Here is a 23144-nt window from a genome sequence, read left to right as displayed (position 1 = left end):
ATCAGGACTGCATACGACCGAGGCACACAGGGCCAACACCCGGCATCATGGTGTGGGGAGCGATCTCCTACACTGGCCGTACACCACTGATGATCGTCGAGGGGACACTGAATAGTGCACGGTACATCCAAACCGTCATCGAACCCATCGTTCTACCATTCCTAGACCGGCAAGGGAACTTGCTGTTCCAACAGGACAATGCACGTCCGCATGTATCCCGTGCCACCCAACGTGCTCTAGAAGGTGTAAGTCAACTACCCTGGCCAGCAAGATCTCCGGATCTGTCCCCCATTGAGCATGTTTGGGACTGGATGAAGCGTCGTCTCACGCGGTCTGCACGTCCAGCACGAACGCTGGTCCAACTGAGGCGCCAGGTGGAAATGGCATGGCAAGCCGTTCCACAGGACTACATCCAGCATCTCTACGATCGTCTCCATGGGAGAATAGCAGCCTGCATTGCAGCGAAAGGTGGATATACACTGTACTAGTGCCGACATTGTGCATGCTCTGTTGCCTGTGTCTATGTGCCTGTGGTTCTGTCAGTGTGATCATGTGATGTATCTGACCCCAGGAATGTGTCAATAAAGTTTCCCCTTCCTGGGACAATGAATTCACGGTGTTCTTATTTCAATTTCCAGGAGTGTATTTACCAAAAGGCTTCAATCCCGTACAACACGTTGCCTAGAAACTGGATGGAAATTAATTTATTATTGTCCTCTTTATTGTAAGCGAATTTGTTACCTTGTTGAAAATGTTTTGGTAGTTTTGTTACTGAGGATACGATCTGTTACATCTTGCTTATAACCATTATTTGCAGCAATGCATTTTATTACACTGATTTCATTTTGTAGGTTACTAGGAGACAGGGGCGTCGATATGGCACGATTGATACCGGAATGAAAAAATGCTGATTTCCGTAATCGTGGATAAGAAGAATTATCTAGGATAAAATTTTACGAATAAGTTGCCATGCGGAAAACATTAAAGCTGAGGTTGTTATTTACTATACATATTTTAAGATCGACGAAGTTTAATTCCGCGTTTTCATTCTGAATGTCTTTTGTGAAGCATATTTTCTCATGGACACTACTGAACGTGCTGAACAACTGTTCTAATTCTTGGTCAGTCGTCAAAGGCAATAATTATATCGTCTACATAACCAGCATAAACTCATATTTTCTTTTGTAAATCTGAGTTGGAGTTGGGAAAGCGCTTTTCAGAGAATTACCGAAAATGTCAGTTAGGATTCCAGCAAGGCCATATGATTGCACGAAAATTTATCACTGAGAGCCAAATACTTAAATTTAAGTGCCGCCTGTAACAAATTAATGAGTATTTTTGTAACGCTCTTCTTTTGTCGTTGCTGTAGTGACCACTGTAAACATACTCATAACGCCCGCCACCAGAGTCGCATGATCGATTTACAATCGCGTGTTCTATATGTATCATTCGGACCCCGCGACTTCGATAGGCAATCAGTCTTAGAAATTACCGCACAGTCAAATATTGCGACGTACGCTGAGGTGGCAAAAGTTATGGGATATCTCTTAATACTGTGTCGGACTTCCTTTTGCCCGGTGTAGGGCAACAACTCGACACGGCATGGACGCAAAAAGTCGTTGGAATTTCCCTGCAGAAACACTCAGCCATTCTGCCTCTATAGCAGTCCATAACTGCGAAAGTGTTGCCGGTGCAGGATTTGTGCATGAACTGATCTCTCGATTATGGCTCAGACAAGTTCGATGGGATTCATGTAGGGCGAGCTGGGTGCCAAATTACTCGCTCGAATTGTCCAGAATGTTCTTCAAACTAATCTTTTACAACTGTGGTCCGGTGACACGGCGCATTACCATCTATAAAAAGTCCACCATTGTTTGGGAACATGAAGTCCGCGAATGGCTTCAAATGTTCTCCAAGTAGCCGAACATAATCATTTCCAGTCAATGATCGACTCAGTTGGACCACATGATCCAGTCCATTCTTTGTAAGCAGGACCCACAACATTGCAGAGCCACCACCAGCTTGCGCAGTGCCTTTTTCAGAACTGAGGTCATGGCTTCGTGGAGTCTGAGCCATACTCGAAACCTACCATCAGTTCTTAACAACTGAAATCGGGGCTCATCTGACCAGGGCAAGCTTTTCCAGTCGTCTAATGTCCAACAGATATGTTCACGGGCCCAGGAGAGGCGCTGCAGGCGATATTGTGCCAGTTATCAAAGACACTCGCGTCGGTCGCCTGCTGCCGCAGCCCATTAATGACAGATTTCGCGGCACTCTCGAAAAGGATACGTTCGTCGTACGTCCCACATTGATTTCCGCGGTTATTTCACGCAGAGTTGCTCGTCTGCTAGCACTGACAACTGTATGCAAACCCCGCTACTCTCGGTCGTTAAGTGAAGGCCATCGGACACTGCGATGTCCGTGGTAAGAGACAATGCCTGAAATTTGGTATTCTCGGCACACTCTTGACACTATAGATTGCGGAATACTGAATTCCCTAACGATTTTCGAAATAGAATATTCCATTTGCCTAGCTGTGGCAACCATTTCATGTTCTAAGCCTGTTTATTCCCGTCATACGGCCATAATCACATATGAAACCTGTTCAAATGATTCACCTGGTTAGAAACGACAGCTCTGCCAATACACTGCCCTTTTATACCTTGTGTGCGTGATGTTACCGCCATCTGTATATGTGCATATCGCTATTCCATAACTTTTGACATCTTAATAAATAATTCCCACCGAATGGTGCAATCCTGCAGAGTTATAGATGTGAGTGTATCTAGAAGAACAAAGTGCGAAACGTACGTGGGTGTAGTCATTGTAGCAGGGCTTTTCCACATTGTGAAATGAAATGAATGGTTGCACTGAACATGAATTTATAATAAAGGAACGCTTATAAATAAATTTTGGTATCTGCTGGGTGAAATCAAAATCACTCATACAGCATTACGTTACAAGCAAATTCTTCCACAATTACTACGAGAAATTCTAACAAAGGAAGCATACACCCAATTGTTTAGTGACTCCGTTCATCATTTGCGTGACTGTGCTACATAGTTAAGTGTAGCAAAAGTTGCCCTAGTGTTTTCGAAAAATCAAAATTTAAAGTTTTGCGACCCTGTTGAATACCATACGAGAAGCAATCGAACAGCCTAGCAGCAGGAGATTTATGACTGGCTAAGCTAACGCTGTGTTCAACGGCTGGCGCTCTTGCAGCCTTGGGACATTTTTAACATTCACCGTACAGCTTAACTGGCTCATAATACTTTTAATCTGATTTCTGGACAATGTTGAGGAGCTCATTAGAGCAATATTTGTTAAAGTCAAAATGAAAGTACGAGGACTTGTCATAAAGTTATAATTGTCTCCTCGAATAAAATCAAGCTGCTACCACGGTGTCATCTGTTATCTACATACGCACCCTGCACTGCAACACGTTTTCCCCAACGATGAATGACATATAGGAGACCTCGTTTGTAAAATTCTGTATTTTGACTGTTCAGGAAACGTTCCACCTCGAAAAACAATTCTGCGACATTCTGGATGCGCCTGCGATACAATGGTTTCTTGACATGAGGAATGAGGAAGTAGTCGCTGGGTGCCAGGTCAGGAAAGTATGGCGGGGGAAGGAGGGGGCGGGGGTGTGAGGCAAAATACGATAGCCAAAAGCGACAACGTATATGACTGTGTCCTGCACAGTATGGGAACTCCCACATCGGACAGTTTCCCGCTATGGTGCTATGCACCGTCTTGACAGCCTCCTGTACAATCGTCAGGACATTTCGGTAGTTTCCTCCTTTGACAATTCGCCTCTTAGGAACATATTCTATAACCACCACACCATGGTAGTCTTAAAACCACACTCAGCATCATCTTGCTCTACGATGGTGGTTACGCCTCTTCCGCCCGTCGTGAATCCACATGCATCCATTGCTTGCTCTGCTCCTTTGTTTCGGGGTAATGTTGATAACTCGTCATTCGTCCATGGTGATTCGGCAGCTAAAGAAGTCATCTGGATTCGTCTGACACAGCTGCAACATTTCCAGTGACATCTCGGCAGTGCGGGTATTTTAATAGGTTCGAGCAGTCGTGGACCGCAGAGGGCGGCGAACTTTGTCATGTTGAAATGTCATGCAAGACTAGCAGCAGTTTATCGTACATTGCTGCAGCAACAAAGGGTTTCTAGCGAGTGGAAAGAAGCACAAGTCATCACCGTTTCAAAGAAGGGTCGAGGGAAAGTGTACATAATTATAGTCTGTTGTAGAATTATGTAATAAGTTTTGTGCTCGTATATTATCACGTTTTTGAAGAACGAAAATCTCCTCCATGAAAATCAACATGGTTTTGCAAACACAGATCTGTGAAACTCAGCTCGCTCCGTTCCTCCATGAAGTCTGTAGCGCCAAAGACAACGGCGATCAAGTTGATGTCGTGTTGATTGACTTCAGGAAGGCATTCGACATCTCCTACACTTCAGTTTAGTACAAAAAAAAGAAAACGAGCTTACCGAGTATCGCACCAGATTTGCGACTTGATTCAAGATTTCGTTACGGAAAGAACTCAACATGCCCCTAATGACGAGACAAAATCGTCAGATGTAAAAGCTATTCCCCGAGTAACCTAAGGAAGTGTAATAGCACAGTGACTGTTTTCTGTGTATATAAATGATCTAGTAGAAAGTCTCGGAAGCTCTTTAAGACTGTACGCGGATGATAATTTGCAACTAGCAAAAAAATGGTTCAAATGGCTCTAAGCACTATGGGACTTAACATCTGAGATCATCAGTCCCCTAGACTTAGAACTACTTAAACCTAACTAACCTAATTACATCCCTAGGCAGGATTCGAACCTGCGACCGTAGCGGTCGCGCGGTTCCAGACTGAAGCGCCTAGAACAGCTCGGCCACTTCGGCCGGCTGCAACTAGCAACGCCAGAAGACAGAATCGATTTGCAGAATGACCTTCTGAGGATTGCCGAATGGTGTAGGCTCTGGAAGTTGTCCCTGAATGTAAATAAATGTAGTACATTGTGATACAAAGGGAAATAAATCCACTACTGTACAACTGCGGTGTTGATGACAAACTGCTTGAAACAGTATCTACCGTATAAAATCTAGGACTAACTATCCAGAGCCACCTTAAGTGGAATCACCAGATTCATATGAAGAATCTTAAGGAAATGTAACTCATCCCTGAGGGAAGTGGCTTACAAGGTGCTTGTCCGACCGATTCTTGATTACAACAAGGTAGGACTGATAGACGAGATAGAAAAGATCCAAAGAAGAGCGGCGGGTTTCGTCACAAGATGGTTTAGTTCGTGCGAGAGCGCTACAGGGATGGTCAACAAACTCTAGTGGCAGGCGCTACAAGAGAGGCGTTGTGCACCGCGAAGTGGTTAACTTTTGAAATTTGAAGAGAGCGCTTCCCATGAAGAGTCGGGCAAAATATTACTTCCCACCACACACATCTCGCGAAATGACCACGAAGAGAAAATTCGAGAAAATAGGGGTAATACAGAGGCTTAACTACTGCCATTCTTCCCACGCGCCATTCGCGAGTGGAACGTGGTGGTGGTGGTGAGGGGGAGGGGGGGGAAATCTGTAAGTGGTACCAGAAGTACCCTTCCCCACATATCGTTAGGTGACTTGCGGAACATGATGCAGATTTTGAAAACGGATCCATGACTGATTATCAGTTTTTGCACTATCGCCTCGATCGCGATACGGCGGGCTTGGAGCGCCAGGATCTCCACGTCTCTTATTATTCCAGGTTCTTCAAAGAGAGAAAAGTCTGCCACTCCATTCTTCCTCTTTCAGACCTGTTTCCCCACATCGGAAGCGTCCATGCCGCCTAAACATTGTGTCATACGTTTATGCATTGTTGACGTACACTATCACCAACTCACCAAGGATTGTTGTAGCGTTTTTCTCCTTCAAATGCTGAAAACGAACTACAGCACGATAACCCACTTTATAAATGGGCTGCGTCGTTTTGTTTCGGCTGCGGCATGGTCGCAGTGGTAACACTGGTTCCCGTCAGATCGAAGTTAAGCGGTGTCGGGCTTGCCTAACACTTGGTGGGCCAGCGTCCGGGTTTGCCGAGTGCTGTTGGCAAGCGGGGTGCACTCAGCGCTTGAGAGGCCAATTGAGGAGCTACTTGATTGAGAAGTAGCGGCACCGGTCACGAAAGCTGACAACATGTCGGAGAGCGCTGTGCTGACCACATGCCCCTCCATATCTGCATCCGGTGACACCTAAAGGCTGAGGATGAAACGGCGGCCGGTCGATACCGTTGATCCTGCAAGCCCCGTTCGGACTGTTTTTGTTTATTTGGTGTATATTACTGTAACGCAGGGGTTTCAATTTGTACCAGAACTGCAGACATGTACCTGCAAACGCACAAAAATTAATTACGTAACTTCATATTTTTCGAGGTAATTAAGACTGTATGACTACCTTCCGTATGTACCAGGGACGTGCAATAAGTAAAGCAACAGATTTTTTTCTCGGGTAAGAAATTCGGAATTTTTCGTGAGACGTTCTGGAATATTCCTGTTTCAGCTCCTATACTTTCATGTTGTTCCCATAGGTGAAAGCACTATACGTAATCTTCAAAATGGGACCTGTAACGAAGGTGCGTTTCAAGCAGAGAGCTGTCACTGAGTTTCTTTTGGTGGAAACCCAGACCATCGCAGATATTCATCGGCGCTTGCAGAATGTCTACTGAGACCTAGCAATAAACAAAACCATGTTGAGTCGTTGGACGAGGTGTCTGTCACCATTGCAACAAAGAAGTCGCGCGCAACTGTCCGAAGTCCCGCGTGCCCGCCGGCCGCACACAGTGTTGGAACGTGCGGACGCTCTCAACAGAGGTGATCGACGAATCACAATCCAAGTACTTCACTATTCAACTGGACGTCTCTGTCGGCTGTGCTGACACGCTTGTCCGCCAGTTGAGGTAATCAAAGGTGTGTGGCAGCTGGGTTCCTCGCCACTTAATGGAAGGCGATAAACAGCAACGAAGGACCATCTGTGTGGAATTGCTTGAGCGTTACGGGGCTGATTTGAAAATTTTTTGTCGAACATCGTCACAGGCGATGAAATATGGGATCATCACTTGGAACCTGAAACAAAACGGTACTCCATGTAGTGAAACCACAGCATCCGAAGAAAAGATCCAAAGCCGCACCCTCAGTTGGTAAAGAAAGGACGGCAGTTTTCTGGGACTGTGAAGTGATTATTTCGTTTTCGTCCTCCCTCATAGTGCAACGATCTACTCTGAAGTGTCCGCCCCCGGTAGCTGAGTGGTCAGCGCAACAGACTGTCAATCCTAAGGGCCCAGGTTCGATTCCCGGCTGGGTCGGAGATTTCCTCCGCTCAGGGACTGGGTATTGAGTTGCCCTAATCATCATTTCATCCCCATCGACGCGCAAGTCGCCGACATGGCATCAAATCGAAAGACTTGCACCCGGCGAGCGGTCTACCAGACGGGAGGCCCTCGTCACACGACATGATTATTATTACTCTGAAGTGTACTGTACTAGCCTCGAGAAATCGAAGAAAATATTTCAGGGTGTTCGTCGCCACAAAAATACAGACGAACTTCTTCTCCATGACAACGCAAGGTCTCACACAAGTCTGAGCATCCGAGACGAGCTCACGAACTTCGCTGGACTGTTCTTCCTCATCCACCCTACAGCCTGGACCTCGAAGCTTCCAGCTCCTAATTGCTTGGCCCAATGAAGGATGGACTCCGCGGGAAGCAGTACGTCGATGAGGGAGAGGTTAGAGATGCGGCGAGACGTTTACTTCGACGTCAACGGGTGGAGTGATACCATTCGGGCATACAGCCTCTCCCAATAAGGTAACGTAAAGTTGACACATTGAACACAAAACGTGTTGAAAAATAAGGTTTTGTAGCCAAAAGAGTGCGGAAAAATATGGCTTGGTTTCAGAAAAAAGTGTTTCATTACTTATTGAACGTCCCTTGTACCTGCAAACACACAAGAGGTTAATTACGTAACTTTATATTCTTGGAGGTAATAATTAAGACTGTATGACTAGCTTACCACACTACTGGCCATTAAAATTGTTACACCAAGATGAAATGCTGATGATAAAAGAGTATTCATTGGGCAAATATATTATACTAGAGCTGACATGTGATTACATTTTCATGCAATTTGGGTGCATAGATCCTGAGAAATCAGTACCCAGAACAACTACCTCTAGCCGTAATAACGGCCTTGATACGCCTGGGCATTGAGTCAAACAGAGCTTGGATGGCGTGTACAGGTACAGCTGCCCATGCAGCTTCAACACGATACTACAGTTCATCAAGAGTAGCGACTGGCGTATTGTGACGAGCCAGTTGCTCGGCCACTATTGACCAGACGTTTTCAATTGGTGAGAGATCTGGAGCATGTGCTGGCCACGGCAGCAGTCGAACATTTTCTGTATCCAGAAAGGCCCGTACAGGACCTGCAACATGCGGTCGTGCATTATCCTGCTGAAATGTAGGGTTTCCCAGGGATCCAATGAAGGGTAGAGCCACGGGTCATAATACATCTGAAATGTAACATCCACTGTTCAAAGTGCCGTCAATGCGAACAAGAGATGAGCGAGACGTGTAACCAATGGCACCCCATACCATCACGCCGGGTGATACGCCAGTATGTCGATGACGAATACACGCCTCCAATGTGCGTTCACCGCGATGTCGCCAGAAACGGATGCGACCATGATGATGCTGTAAACAGAACCTGGATTCATCCGAAAAAATGACGTTTTGCCATTCGTGCACCCAGGTTCGACGTTGAGTACACCATCGCAGGCGCTCCTGTCTGTGACGCAGCGTCAAGGGTAACCTCAGCCATGGTCTCCGAGCTGATAGTGCATTCTGTTGCAAACGTTGTCGAAATGTTCGTGCAAAAGGTTGTTGTTTTGCAAACGTCCCCATCTGTTGACTCAGGGATCGAGACGTAGCTGCACGATCCGTTACAGTCATGCGGATAAGATGCCTGTCATCTCGACTTCTAGTGATACGAGGCCGTTGGGATCCAGCACGGCGTTCCGTTTTACCCTCCTGAACCCACCGATTCCATATTCTGCTAACAGTCATTGGATCTCGACCAACGCGAGCAGCAATGTCGCGATACGATAAACCGCTGTCGCGATAGGCTACAATCGGAGCTTTATCAAAGTTGGAAACGTGATGGTATATATTTCTCCTCCTTACACGAGGCATCACAACAACGTTTCACCAGGCAACGCCAGTCAGTTGCTGTTTGTGTATGGGAAATCGGCTGGAAACTTTCCTCATGTCAGCACGTTGTAGGTGTCGCCACCGGCGCCAACCTTGTGTGAATGCTCTGAAAAGCTAATCATTTGCATATCACAGCATCTTCTTCCCGTCGGTTAAATTTCGCGTCTGTAGCACATCATCTTCGTGGTGTAGCAATTTTAATGGCCAGTAGTGTATTTTTGGAGGTAATAATTAAGATTGTGTGACTAGCTTACTATTATCGTGCGACATAGCTAAATAGGTGATCCGATAGGTGTATGCTTCCTTTGCAAGCACTGCATGCATTGCGCCACGTGAGGCAGAGGTTACCGGCTACGAGTGAAGAGACGGATGCACCTTGCGGCGAGGGCGGCGGCGCAGCGGCGAGAACATGAGCTGCTCGACGATGCGGTCGGAGGTGGCAGGCGCCTCCCCAGGCCAGACACGGCGTGGAGCCGTGCCGTCACCGGGCTGTGGCCACTCCCAGCCGCCGGATAAGAACCACGGCCTGCAGCACAAGCGGCGTGCTATCACTAGCCTCAACTGCTGCTGCCTCAGCGTGCCGGAGAAAGACCCTTCCTGGTTATCGGCCGAGTCAAGGCGTCGTTCTGGGGCAACGTTTCGACAAGTTCCCTACTTATCATCTTCAGATGAAGCGTCAGGTTCATGTGCAGTTCGTTTTTTTTTTTTTTTTGTAGACTCTGGACCACAGACTCTTCTGCCTCGTGTGCAACGGCTGGGCCAGTCGCGCACCTTCGGAAGAGATGTCACACACGGTGATGAGGGGGACCACTGCCTCTTTGACAATCGAGTCCTAAGAGTCCGTCCGTCTGGCACATCGCCTCTGTTCAAATTCAAACGTAAGACATTCGTCGAGGTTGCGCTATGCCACTGCAGATTCGTTCGTTTGGCCGAACGCTTCTCACATGTTGTAAGAGGCGCTGCTAAATACACCGTTGAGTCTGGCAGCGATTTCTCTCCACCACCGTCTGCGACACCCCTTCCCTATGCGTGCGACTGGCCCAGCCATTACAAAAGAGGCGTAGGAAAGACACGAACTGGACATGAACCGGACGCTTAGCCTGAAGATGACGAGCAGGAGACTTGTCGAAAGGTTACCGCAGAATGACGCCTTGACTCGCTTGATAACCCAAAAAGACATCATCATCGAGCCTCGCCGAGAAAGCCTGCATTCCTGGAAAGGTTCTCGCATTTAGGCTGAATCTTTCGCTCTGCAGTGGAATGTGCGCTGTTTTGAAACTTCGTGGCAAATTCGAATTGTGTTCTGGATTGGGCCTCGAACCTGGAATCTTGCATGCTTTTACTGGCCGAGCTAACCAGACACGACTCGTCCTCACAACTTTGCTCCTGTCAGCACTTTTTCCCTACTTCATAGAAGTTCTCCTTTCCAGATACGTTACGACTGGATAAGATAAGGTTCTGGGTTCGAGTTCCAGCCTAGATCGCAGTTTTATTCTGTCAGCAAGTGTCAAATCAGAGCACACTCCGCTGCAGAGGGAAAAATACATCCCGGAAACAAACCCTTTGGCTATGGCTAAAACTGTCTCCACTCATGGTGTGAAAGCGCCCCTGGACGAGGATCTGGTCGAATTTTGTGACGTTACACTGTGGAATTTCACGTTCCATTGCATTCCTAAGAATAAAACATTGAGCTGCTGAGAATTTTTCCGGGTTGTATGGCCGTGGTCCATGGAACTCTCAATCCCTGACGTTTCGTCCGAGGCTACGTTGGACTTCTTTGGAGGTGGTCCTGGTTGTGCTGAATCTTGCCTTCATTGTATGAATGAAAGAATGAATTATACAAGTCAGGTTTCAGTTTCGTGGAGAAGAACGTGACCAATCAGAAGCAAGATAACGTTCTACGTCAAAAGCAGAACTTGCAAGACGTCATATTGGATATCGTCATTTTCAGTTGCAGCCTTATTTGCCTTATTTAGTGGGTTTTGGATTATAACTTACATCCTACGAATATATGCTCTGTAAGGGAACGGGGAAGTAGGCAAGCGATCGTTCAGCTTCCAGCGCGGAAAGCATGTGTCCGTCCCCGCTGAGTCCGCACCGCCGAGTCGTCGCCCGCGCGGGTCAACTATCCACGCGGAATAACAGTGCGTCTTTCTACCTGCCGGGTGGTCGCTTTTGCTGTCGTCAGCTATGGGCTTCTGCGACAGATACGATTTGTTGCAAATAAATGTTAGTGAATTTCATATCACCAACTACTGCAGCCGAGCTCACTAACACATATTTGTGTGGTGCGCTCGCATCGGAGTTCTTTCGGTTCATATTCTGCTGGTGGAAAATTTTCACAGTCAGTTATGTAGCTGGCGAGAGGAGAAAAAGTGGTAGTGTAAAGTTCCAGATCACAAATCTTTGTTCCGAAGCTCTTGGTTAAATTCCAGATCTCTTCAAAGCGTCTCAGGAAGTGAAGCCATGTGAAACTGTGACAGTGATCTGTCTGTCGGATGCGGATGTTAAGCTTGGCTGTTCGAGAGGAGCAGGCCATAAGCATTGGGTTTCACTCCTCAGTGCTTAACTCAGAGACAAGTGCAATTACTGCCACTCTTTCTGTCTTGTATTAAATCAACCATCTCTCTGACCTAATTCACCAGAGACATATACAACTACTTGTTCCTACTAACAAATGAATGCTGAGCACTAACTGCTTCAGTCAAGGATCAACCGTCCTTGTTCGCCACTAAATATGAAAATATATCTGTCGATGATTACTTGATGCGGACTGCCTGTTACTACTACCCTTTTAAACGCTTTCGAAGGCCCTTCTGACTCGCGTACAGTGCCTTGTATCCAGGGTTTCATAAAGTATCAACTTATTTTTCTGTTTCCGGAATATTCAGTCTCTGCGTGTTCGTGTTGACTTTCTACTAGTAGGCAGAGTTCCAAGTCGAGTAATCGAAGGCCCAGACCTTCACTCCCCATGGTGTTTACCCCAGTGCGACAGTTGGCCTCCGGCATCACACGTCCTTTGAATGTTCTATCCGTCTGCGTGTCTGTAAGTAGTACATGCAGAAGTCCCTGCACAGAGGTTTTGGTTGAACGTTTTCTCTTTGCAGCGTGATTGATTTTCTACGGTCACGACAATTCATCTGCACGTTTTCTACTAGATTCTAGAATTTTATTATTAATATGTGTTATACTCTCTGTCCACCCTAGGCGACTGGAAAATCGAGGTCTGGTCAGATGAGGTCTGATTTCACTTGGTAAGAGCTGACGGTAGCGTTCGAGCTTGGATCAAAGCCCGAGAAGTCGTGAACTCACATCGCTGACAAAGCACTGTGCAAGCTGGTGGTGTCTCCATAATGAAATGGACTGTGTTTAAATGGAATGAACTGGGTTCTCTGGTCAAAATGAACTGACTGGAAATGATTATGTATGGCTACGTGGAGACCATTTGCAGCCATTCATGGACTTCATGTTCTCAAACAAAAATGTAATTTTTCTGGATGACAATGCGCCAAGTCACCAGACGACAACTGTTCCCGGTTGGATTGAAGAACATTCTGTACAGTTCGAGCGAATGATTTGGCCACCAGTCGAACATCTGTGGGACATAATCAAGAGGTCAGTTGGTGTACTAAATCAAGCACCAGCAACACTTCCGCAATTATGGACGGCTTTAGAGGCACAACGGCTCAATATTTCTGCACGGTACTCCCAACGGCTTCTTGAGTCAATGACACGCGGAGTGGCTGCACTATGTCATGCAAAAGGAGGGCACGCTATTAGGAGGTGTCCCATGACTTGAACCCTACCGTTAGCTCTTACCAACTGGAAATGGTACTCATCTGACCAGACTTTTGCTTTACTGTCGTCTAGGGCCCAACCAATTTGGTCACGAGCCTAGGAGAGGCGCTGCAGGCGATGTCGTGCTGTTAGCAAATGCACTCGCGTCAGTCGTCTGCTACCATAGCCTGTTAAAGCCAAATTTCGCCGCACTGTCCTAACGGATATATTCGTCGTAGTCCCACATTTGTTTGTGCGGTTATTTCACGCAGTGTTGCTTCTCTCTTAGCACTGAGAACACTAAGCAAACGTGGTTGCTCTCGGTTCTTAAGCTAAGACCGTCGTCACACGTCCCTCCCCTCTTTACAGAAGACCATATAGATACAGCATAGTCCCCCCATTTGGAGGCATAGGCCGACGACGTTGAGGACGAGCCCGCACGTCACCCACAAATCATCAAAGGAGCGAAGAACAACTCCCTAGGCCCCAGCAGCCTTCCGAGTGAATTTTATTGGACCTTCAACGCAATGATGCTTCTACATTGGACAGAGATGTTCCAAGAGTAGTTGAGGCATTCCTTTCCCCTAACACCAGACTTTGTCAATGGCATTCACACACTGGTGCCCAAACCAACAGGGCGAATGCACATCACCCACTTCCATTCCTCACATTACTAAATGTGAATTATAAAAACTACGTGCATCTCTTGGCAGCACGCATGTGTGAGGTGTTACCTGCAGTATATTCTAGGGAACAAACATAGCTAGGCTTGGGGCCACCCTTCGCACAGCCAAGGATGAATATCAGGATTTTTAATGCGCTTGCCGTGTCCTGCAGCCTCCTTGCGGCACTGGTGTCGATAGATTTCAGTAGTGCCTTCAAATGAGTCCTCCACTGTTGTCTCCTCTCAGTGGCAGAATGCATGGGGTCCACCCACCACCACCAACAATCATAACTGCCATTGGCCACTTACTTTGCAATGCAATATCCATAGTCCTGGTAAATGGACAATTGGCTGGACCGATCCCTGTCCAGCTTTCGTTCAGGCAGGTATGCCCTTTGTCCACTATGTTGTAACGCGATCACCGTTGAGCCTCTCATCAAAGGCTTCCTACATCGTCTTACAGGACTTACATTGTGTGGCCACACATTCCACTGCTGGGCCTATGCAGACGACCTCCTCATTCTCACACACTCACCTGCGAAATACACAACGCCATAGTATGGATCCAACTTATGGACAATCAGTGGGTTGCCACATCAGTATTGCCAAATCGATAATCATGAATATCTGACGTGGACTCCAGGACAAGGAACCACTCCCATTTCCCATAGTGACAATGCTCAATTACCTGGGCATCGACTTTACCAGTTCCAACCAGCATACTGTGGCAAAAACGTAACGTCAGTTGCTGCAGTCGATCCCTTACCATGTTTACCACATCCTCCTGCACAGCCTGAACCCACTACAGAGAGTGAATTATGTCAACAAATAAGTGGCATCTAAATTGGTCCAAGCTGCCCAATTACTCCCTCTACTATTGATACTGCGATGTCAACTCCAACAGGCCCTTGCGTAGAGTCCGCACACAATACCGTGGCTGGTACATGCGCAGAAGACTAGACATGTATGAGGAGAGCAGCAGTCATGAGGGTTACGGGCAGGTGTTAGAGGGGAAATGCCGAGCACTGGAGGGGGAGTGCTACTCCAAAGTGAAGCCAACACTCACATTTTTGGTAAATATTCAGTGGGGCCCCTCCATGCCCACACTTGTAAAGCGACCATTCAAAAAGATCTGTCACCTCTGCTTTGGTTGTTGTTGTTTTTGTTGTTGTTTTCAGTCCTGAGACTGGTTTGATGTAGCTCTCCATGCTACTCTATCCTGTGCAAGCTTCTTCATCTCCCAGTACCTACTGCAACCCACAGCCTTCTGAATCTGCTTAGTGTATTCATCTCTTGGTCTCCCTCTATGATTTTTACCCTCCACACTGCCCTCCAATACTGAATTGGTGATCCCTTGATGCCTCAGAACATGCCCTACCAACCGATCCCTTCTTCTAGTCAAGTTGTGCCACAAACTCATCTTCTCCCCAATTCTGTTCAATACCGCCTCATTAGTTATGTGATCTACCCATCTAATCTTCAGCATTCTTCTGTAGCACCACATTTCGAAAACTTCTATTCTCTTCTTACCAAACTATTTATTGTCCATGTTTCACTTCCATACATGGCTACACTCCCTACAAATACTTCCAGAAACGTCTTCCTGACACTTAAATCTACATCTACATTTATACTCCGCAAGCCACCCAACGGTGTGTGGGGGAGGGCACTTTACGTGCCACTGTCATTACCTCCCTTTTCTGTTCCAGTCGCGTATGATTCGAGGTAAGAACGACTGCCGGAAAGCCTTCGTGCGCGCTCGAATCTCTCTAATTTTACATTCGTGATCTCCTCGGGAGGTATAAGTAGGGGGAAGCAATATATTCGATACTTCATACAGATTCGCACCCTCCCGAAACCTGGACAGCAAGCTACACAGCGATGCAGAGCGCCTCTCTTGCATAGTCTGCCACTAGAGTTTGCTAAACATCTCCGTAACGCTATCACGCTTACCAAGTAACCCTGTGACGAAACACGCCGCTCTTCATGGGATATTCTCTATCTCCTCCGTCAATCCGACCTGGTACAGATGCCACACTGATGAGCAATACTCAAGTATAGGTCGAACGAGTGTTTTGTAAGCCACCTCCTTTGTTGATGGACTACATTTTCTAAGGACTCTCCCAATGAATCTCGACCTGGCACCCGCCTTACCAACAATTAATTTTATATGATCATTCCACTTCAAATCGTTCCGCCCGCATACTCCCAGATATTTTATAGAAGTAACTGCTACCAGTGTTTGTTCCGCTATCATATAATCATACAATAAAGGATCCTTCTTCCTATGTATTCGCAATACATTACATTTGTCTATGTTAAGGGTCAGTTGCCACTCCCTGCACCAAGTGCCAATCCGCTGCAGATCTTCCTGCATTTCGCTACAATTTTCTAATGCTGCAATTTCTCTGTATACTACAGCATCATCCGCGAAAAGCCGCATGGAACGTCCGACACTATATTCGATGTTAACAAATTTCTCTTCTTCAGAAACGCTTTCCTTGCCAGTGTCAGTCTACATTTTATATCTTCTCTACTTCGACCATCATCAGTTATTTTGCTCCCCAAATAGCAAAACTCATTTTCTACTTTAAGCGTCTCATTTCCTAATCTAATTCCCTTAGCATCGCCCGATTTAATTTGACTGCATTCCATTATCCTCGTTTTGCTTTTGTTGTTGTTCATCTTATATTCTCCTTTCAAGACACTGTCCATTAATATCTAAAAAGAATTCCACCGAAAATACAGAGATTTATTTTCGCCTGGCTTCTTAGCCATTTGTAACATTCGGAATAGCGTCATGAGAGACGAATTTTGAATAAGACCTACACATTTCTCGAGCTGTCATGTTAAAATTTGCTTCTTTCGCCAAAACACAGCGGAGTTTACACAGTCTCACCTCACTAACATGCTGTGCAGCCCCAATTAAGGGAGAATTCTGAAACAGTGGTATATTAAGTCTAGTAATTGGGGAACTGAGGAAAAGTAAGGTCAGCAGCTTGTGATAAAACACATCCTAGGTACAAAAATAAACATGTAATATCTTCACCGATGTTGTTCCAAAACCTATACTATTTCTTGTTTCACCAGCTGTCAATGGCCTTCAAAAATTACTTCTTTCATCGAACAAGTCTGTAGTTAGTGGAATATTACGGTGGATAATGAAGTTTTACATAATAACGATATGGCAAAATACTCTCCTCTTTGCGTGCTGTCATTTGTTAAAATCTTGTTTCGGTACCTGAAACCGTTTATGAAATACGAGGAATGTTAAGGTTATTTCACTCTGGCTTTCAGGCTGGCTCGGTGCGATCGCAATTGAATGTGCAACGTCAGATCAATTTTCTCGACAATAGTGACAGATAAACACCTCTACCCAAGTCTAAAGAAAAATTCAATATGTTAGCTAAATATCATATACAGCAACACATTATGTAACATGCACCAAACGCAAAATCATAGCGGCCATCTATTTTTCATTGTGAACTTTTCCGAATTTTGCGCAGTGTCTTACTTCCAAGTAAACATCACAATAACTATGGTCATTAACGAAATGATTAGCACATCATCATGAACCTGACACATAAAGCTGTAAGTAAAGCAAAAATGAAATGTTTTTTACCGAACAGTTTCTGTAATATCGTCTGAGGCAGACTACAGGGTATGCGCATCGATTCTGTCTTCACCAAAAGGCCGAAGAGAGGCAAACACTTATCGGCGGATAAACGAATGAACTCGCCCAGCTCTTTGGAAGAAAATTGTCACTGCGCATCGGCCACCACATCCTGTGCGGGCTCTACTTCGTTTTCGCTGGCACCGTCTTCAAAATCAGATATGAGACCCTTACCCTCTGTGTTACAAAAGATGGTCTTGGTCTTGTCCATGTTTGGGCCAGAGGCACTGCATTATATGTTCATACAATATTGAGACGTTGGTGGGAACCTTTAACATCCCTTACTCATTGCACCCTGGTAATCCTTGTGCCGGACTCACCTGAACTGCCAATCGCATTGCACATTGCATCATAGAGCACATTGCTCTGGTGCTGTCTCACATTCATACCTATTTTATCGAACTTAGTTTTGTACATGATGCTCTTCCGACAACACACCCGCCGCGTGGAATGGCCACGCGGTTTGAAGTGGCGAGTTACGGATTGCGCAGCCCCTCCCGCCAGAGGTTCGAGTCTTCCCTTGGGCATGGCTGTATGTGCTGTTCTTAGCATAAGTTAATTTAAGTAGTGTGTAAGTCTAGGGACCGATGACCTCAGCAATTTGGTCCCTTGGGAATTCACAGACATTTGAACATTTTTGACAACACGCCCAATGCAGATTTTTGTAAGTTGTCATCGATGCACACCCCTCCGAAACACGTTGGTAACACAATGCCCAGACGTCCAATGGTCGACAATGTTGAAGACTATCCACGCTCCATTCCTTCTGTGGGATATCAGGGCGTTTTGGTACTACATTGTCAATGGTTAGTTTCCCTACAACCAGTGACTATACCGTATCAGTCTGGCTGCATCGCCAATTTGCACAAGTTTCCCGTGCAAGGACACTGACAAGCACCACCTTACGTGCGCTACGAAATATAAGGTCTGGTTCCTAACACTATGTATATTGGCCCGCTACCTCTGCACCTCGCCAGCAATCGTCCATCCCTTTCTGCAACTCCTTGCACACACTTCTCACCTTCCCCCGGTTAAGCACCATGCTATTACGCGATTGCAAGTTGGCATGATCGCCTACCTTTTCCGCGATCCCCCAAACTCCACACTTGATTTTTGGTGGTATATACTGGAACCTCACAGTATGCTCGAATGTTCACCCACATATCACGGACCTTTGCCAGCTAGTTTCACAGCGCGATCACAATCCAGTCCCCTTAGTTTGGGAGTACCTAACCTCCTACATTATTGACATGTGAACGATCATTTCTGAAATGGTGTACATTACCAACATGTCCAGTCTGGCGACTTGAATGTGTGAAGGGAATTGCATGGTCGACTGACTTTTTTTCTCAGTTTGAATTTTAGTTCTTACGTTTGTCTGCCATGAAGTTACGGGCGTCCCCCCATACAGCTCCCCCTCTCCCCCACTTCCCCCCCTCCCCCACCCCGCCAGGAAAGGCCTGATATGCTGTCCCACAAATAATACAAATTAAAATACAAATACAAATAAAAAATACACTCCTGGAAATTGAAATAAGAACACCGTGAATTCATTGTCCCAGGAAGGGGAAACTTTATTGACACATTCCTGGGGTCAGATACATCACATGATCACACTGACAGAACCACAGGCACATAGACACAGGCAACAGAGCATGCACAATGTCGGCACTAGTACAGTGTATATCCACCTTTCGCAGCAATGCAGGCTACTATTCTCCCATGGAGACGATCGTAGAGATGCTGGATGTAGTCCTGTGGAACGGCTTGCCATGCCATTTCCACCTGGCGCCTCAGTTGGACCAGCGTTCGTGCTGGACGTGCAGACCGCGTGAGACGACGCTTCATCCAGTCCCAAACATGCTCAATGGGGGACAGATCCGGAGATCTTGCTGGCCAGGGTAGTTGACGTACACCTTCTAGAGCACGTTGGGTGGCACGGGATACATGCGGACGTGCATTGTCCTGTTGCAACAGCAAGTTCCCTTGCCGGTCTAGGAATGGTAGAACGATGGGTTCGATGACGGTTTGGATGTACCGTGCACTATTCAGTGTCCCCTCGACGATCACCAGTGGTGAACGGCCAGTGTAGGAGATCGCTCCCCACACCATGATGCCGGGTGTTGGCCCTGTGTGCCTCGGTCGTATGCAGTCCTGATTGTGGCGCTCACCTGCACGGCGCCAAACACGCATACGACCATCATTGGCACCAAGGCAGAAGCGACTCTCATCGTTGAAGACGACACGTCTCCATTCGTCCCTCCATTCACGCCTGTCGCGACACCACTGGAGGCGGGCTGCACGATGTTGGGGCGTGAGCGGAAGACGGCCTAACGGTGTGCGGGACCGTAGCCCAGCTTCATGGAGACGGTTGCGAATGGTTCTCGCCGATACCCCAGGAGCAACTGTGTCCCTAATTTGCTGGGAAGTGGCGGTGCGGTCCCCTACGGCACTGCGTAGGATCCTACGGTCTTGGCGTGCATCCGTGCGTCGCTGCGGTCCGGTCCCAGGTCGACGGGCACGTGCACCTTCCGCCGACCACTGGCGACAACATCGATGTACTGTGGAGACCTCACGCCCCACGTGTTGAACAATTCGGCGGTACGTCCACCCGGCCTCCCGCATGCCCACTATACGCCCTCGCTCAAAGTCCGTCAACTGCACATACGGTTCACGTCCACGCTGTCGCGGCATGCTACCAGTGTTAAAGACTGCGATGGAGCTCCGTATGCCACGGCAAAGTGGCTGACACTGACGGCGGCGGTGCACAAATGCTGCGCAGCTAGCGCCATTCGACGGCCAACACCGCGGTTCCTGGTGTGTCCGCTGTGCCGTGCGTGTGATCATTGTTTGTACAGCCCTCTCGCAGTGTCCGGAGCAAGTATGGTGGGTCTGACACACCGGTGTCAATGTGTTCTTTTTTCCATTTCCAGTAGTGTATAAAAAGTCCTTATTGTCATTTACCTTGATCTAGTCCCTTTCTTGACAAATCCCTTGTAATGAGGGGCAGGGGGGAATGCCTGGGCCTGGCCTCGAGTTTCGCCCCTTGCCTGTCTCACCCTCTTATCCACCCTGCCACGACTCAGATTCCTAAAAAAAAAGAAAAAGAAAAAAATCTTGTGAGTGAGACAGGTTCTAATGCGGGCGACTTGTGTTCGATTCCCTGCACTTCCAGGAACTTTTCCTTGGTGGGAGGACTGAACTGTTTTTTACTCAGAGTTGTGACGCCCACTGAGGAGCTACCTGATTGAGAGTTAGCAGCTCCAAAGTCGAATCGCCGACTACGGCTAGGAGTGTAGTGGGATGATCCCATGCCCATCCGTACCGCATCCGATGATGAATACTGAGGATGATATAGCGGTCGGTCGACTATCGCATGGTCATCACGGACAGACTGTAGAGTTTCTAACTAAACATGTAACTTTGCCTTTTCTCTTGTATCGTTTTCATGGATACTAAAATGTTGATTTATGTGCACTGCACACAGAACAACTAGACCAGCATATCTACAAAGGAGGAAATTTGCGTTTTCATAGAAGTAATGAAGCAATTTTAAGAATGAACGCTCCATTGCAGAGTGAGAATCTATTGTGGAAACAATCCCCCAGGCTGTGCCTAAGCGCCGGCCGGTGTGGCCGTGCGGTTCTAGGCGCTTCAGTCTGGAACCGCGTGACCGCTACGGTCGCAGGTTCTAATCCTGCCTCTGGCATGGATGTGTGTGATGTTCTTAGGTTAGTTAGGTTTTTAGTAGTTCTAAGTTCTAGGGGACTGATGGCCACAGATGTTTAGTCCCATAGTGCTCAGAGCCATTTGAACCATTTTTTTGTGGCTAAGCCATTTCTTTGCACTATCATTGCTTTCAGAAATGCTAGTCCTCCAAGGTATTCAGGATAACTTCTGTAAAGCTTAGAAAGTAGTAGAGAAGAGGAGCAAAATAACTGATGATGGTCGAAGTAGAGAGGATATAAAATGTAGACTGGCAATGGCAAGAAAAGCGTTTCTGAAGAAGAGAAATTAGTTAACATCGAGTATAGATTTAAGTGTCAGGAAGTCATTTCTGAAAGTATTTGTATGGAGTGTAGCCATGTATGGAAGTGAAACATGGACGATAAATAGTTTGGACAAGAAGAGAATAGAAGCTTTCGAAATGTGGTGCTACAGAAGGATGCTGAAGATTAGATGGTTAGATCACATAACTAATGAGGAGGTATTGAATAGACTTGGGGAGAAGAGGAGTTTGTGGCACAACTTGACCAGAAGAAGGGACCGGTTGGTAGGACATGTTCTGAGGCATCAAGGGATCACAAATTTAGCGTTGGAGGGCAGTGTGGAGGGTAAAAATCATAGAGGGAGACCAAGAGATGAATACACTAAGCAGATTCAGAAGGACGTAGGTTGCAGTAAGTACTGGGAGATGAAGAAGCTTGCAGAGGATAGATTAGCATGGAGAGTTGCATCAAACCAGTCTCAGGACTGAAGACCACAACAACAACAACAACAACAACATAGAGAAGAACAGGCAGAAGTAAAGCTCTGAGGCCGAGTCGTGAGTAGTACTTAGATAGCTCGGACCTAGTCAGTCTCTGGCACGGCAACAGAGCGGAGACGCTGGTGTTTCTGTGTGCGGAGCAAAAGCTTGCCTTGTTTACATGCTGATGGCTGTTGCTTACGTGCCGGATTAGCGTCTACAACACAGGGCGAGCTGTTATCGTAAATCTACCCTCCGACTTAATTTCTGCAACTGCTATTCCCGATCCAGAGCACTCGAAGTGGAGCGTTTTCTGTCAGATGAAGTCAAGATCCCGACGAGCGACATCATAGCAATACACTTGTCGATTGTGAACAGTGCGGTGTATGTTAAAATCGTTAACGACGCAGTGTGCATTCTGCTCGAGACCAAAGAGGTCATGCTGACGGCAATCCTGGTGCGGTGACCGTCGACTACGCAGGTTTAAACATGCGTAGGATACGCACTTTCAGAATGCCTTTCGAACACTGACGATACAGCACAGTCCACGGCCATACTGCGGAGAAATGGACGCAATTTCGGACATGTCATACGACTCCTGACAATTCACCACTGATCTCCAAAACCACGTCCCATCCTACCTACAGATTGACGGATGCCATACAATAACTATGTATGATGGACAGCCTCGGACCTGTTCCGGGTGGGACGAAGAAGGCAGTCTTAGATCCGAATGCTTATAATGGAGAATTACACAACTTCCAGCCACCGACGGACCACCGGCTTTGCAAACTACGGTGCTACTGGTGACCTATGCCATTGTTCTCCTTTCTTCTGCCACGTCACAACGACGCCCGGAAGCGACCACTGAGCCAGAGCAAACCCCAACAGAGGGCGCCTACGCACGGCCCACTGCCTCGGTTGGTCGTCGACCCGGCTTCAATGGTGCCGACTCTGCCAGATGCTGATCCAACCATCGCCAATAATATGGAGATCAACCCGCTCATTTTCATTACGGTGGCCTTCTTGCAGACAGATGTGACTCCCTTCCATCCTCGGACGTGAAAGGTCGCGTAACGAAACTACGTTCTCCGAAACATCGTAAGAGAAGGCGGCGAACCGTCTCCAGCCAAGAGGAGACATTGCAGACTGAACACGAGGCCGCCATCGACCCGCACGACGCCCACGACACCACCATCGCCGAAGAAAAAGATCTGAGCGTGGCGACATCCACTGTCTGTCTGCGCCCGTCCCTGCTAATTATTTAACAGGCACAGCACTGCCGAAATTACA

The 23144-nt window shown here is 47.1% G+C and overlaps 1 protein-coding gene across 1 annotated transcript in view; it reads right to left on the bottom strand.

Annotated features, from left to right (window-relative positions):
* Positions 1 to 22828, bottom strand: part of LOC126419836 (glycoprotein 3-alpha-L-fucosyltransferase A-like) — a 63362-nt gene extending 40534 nt beyond the window's left edge. Inside the window, exons 1-2 of the mRNA XM_050087229.1 lie at positions 22758 to 22828; positions 9645 to 9795 (exon numbers count right to left, since the gene is read on the bottom strand). Of these exons, the coding sequence (XP_049943186.1) occupies positions 9645 to 9795; positions 22758 to 22828 (222 nt within the window). The remainder of the gene's footprint in view (positions 1 to 9644; positions 9796 to 22757) is intronic.
* Between the last annotated feature and the right edge of the window lie 316 nt (positions 22829 to 23144).

The sequence above is a fragment of the Schistocerca serialis genome, chromosome 1, assembly GCF_023864345.2.
Source record: "Schistocerca serialis cubense isolate TAMUIC-IGC-003099 chromosome 1, iqSchSeri2.2, whole genome shotgun sequence".
Lineage (NCBI taxonomy): Eukaryota > Metazoa > Arthropoda > Insecta > Orthoptera > Acrididae > Schistocerca > Schistocerca serialis.
Note: the sequence above shows the minus strand (reverse complement) of the source record. Positions and strands in the feature narration are given on the sequence as shown.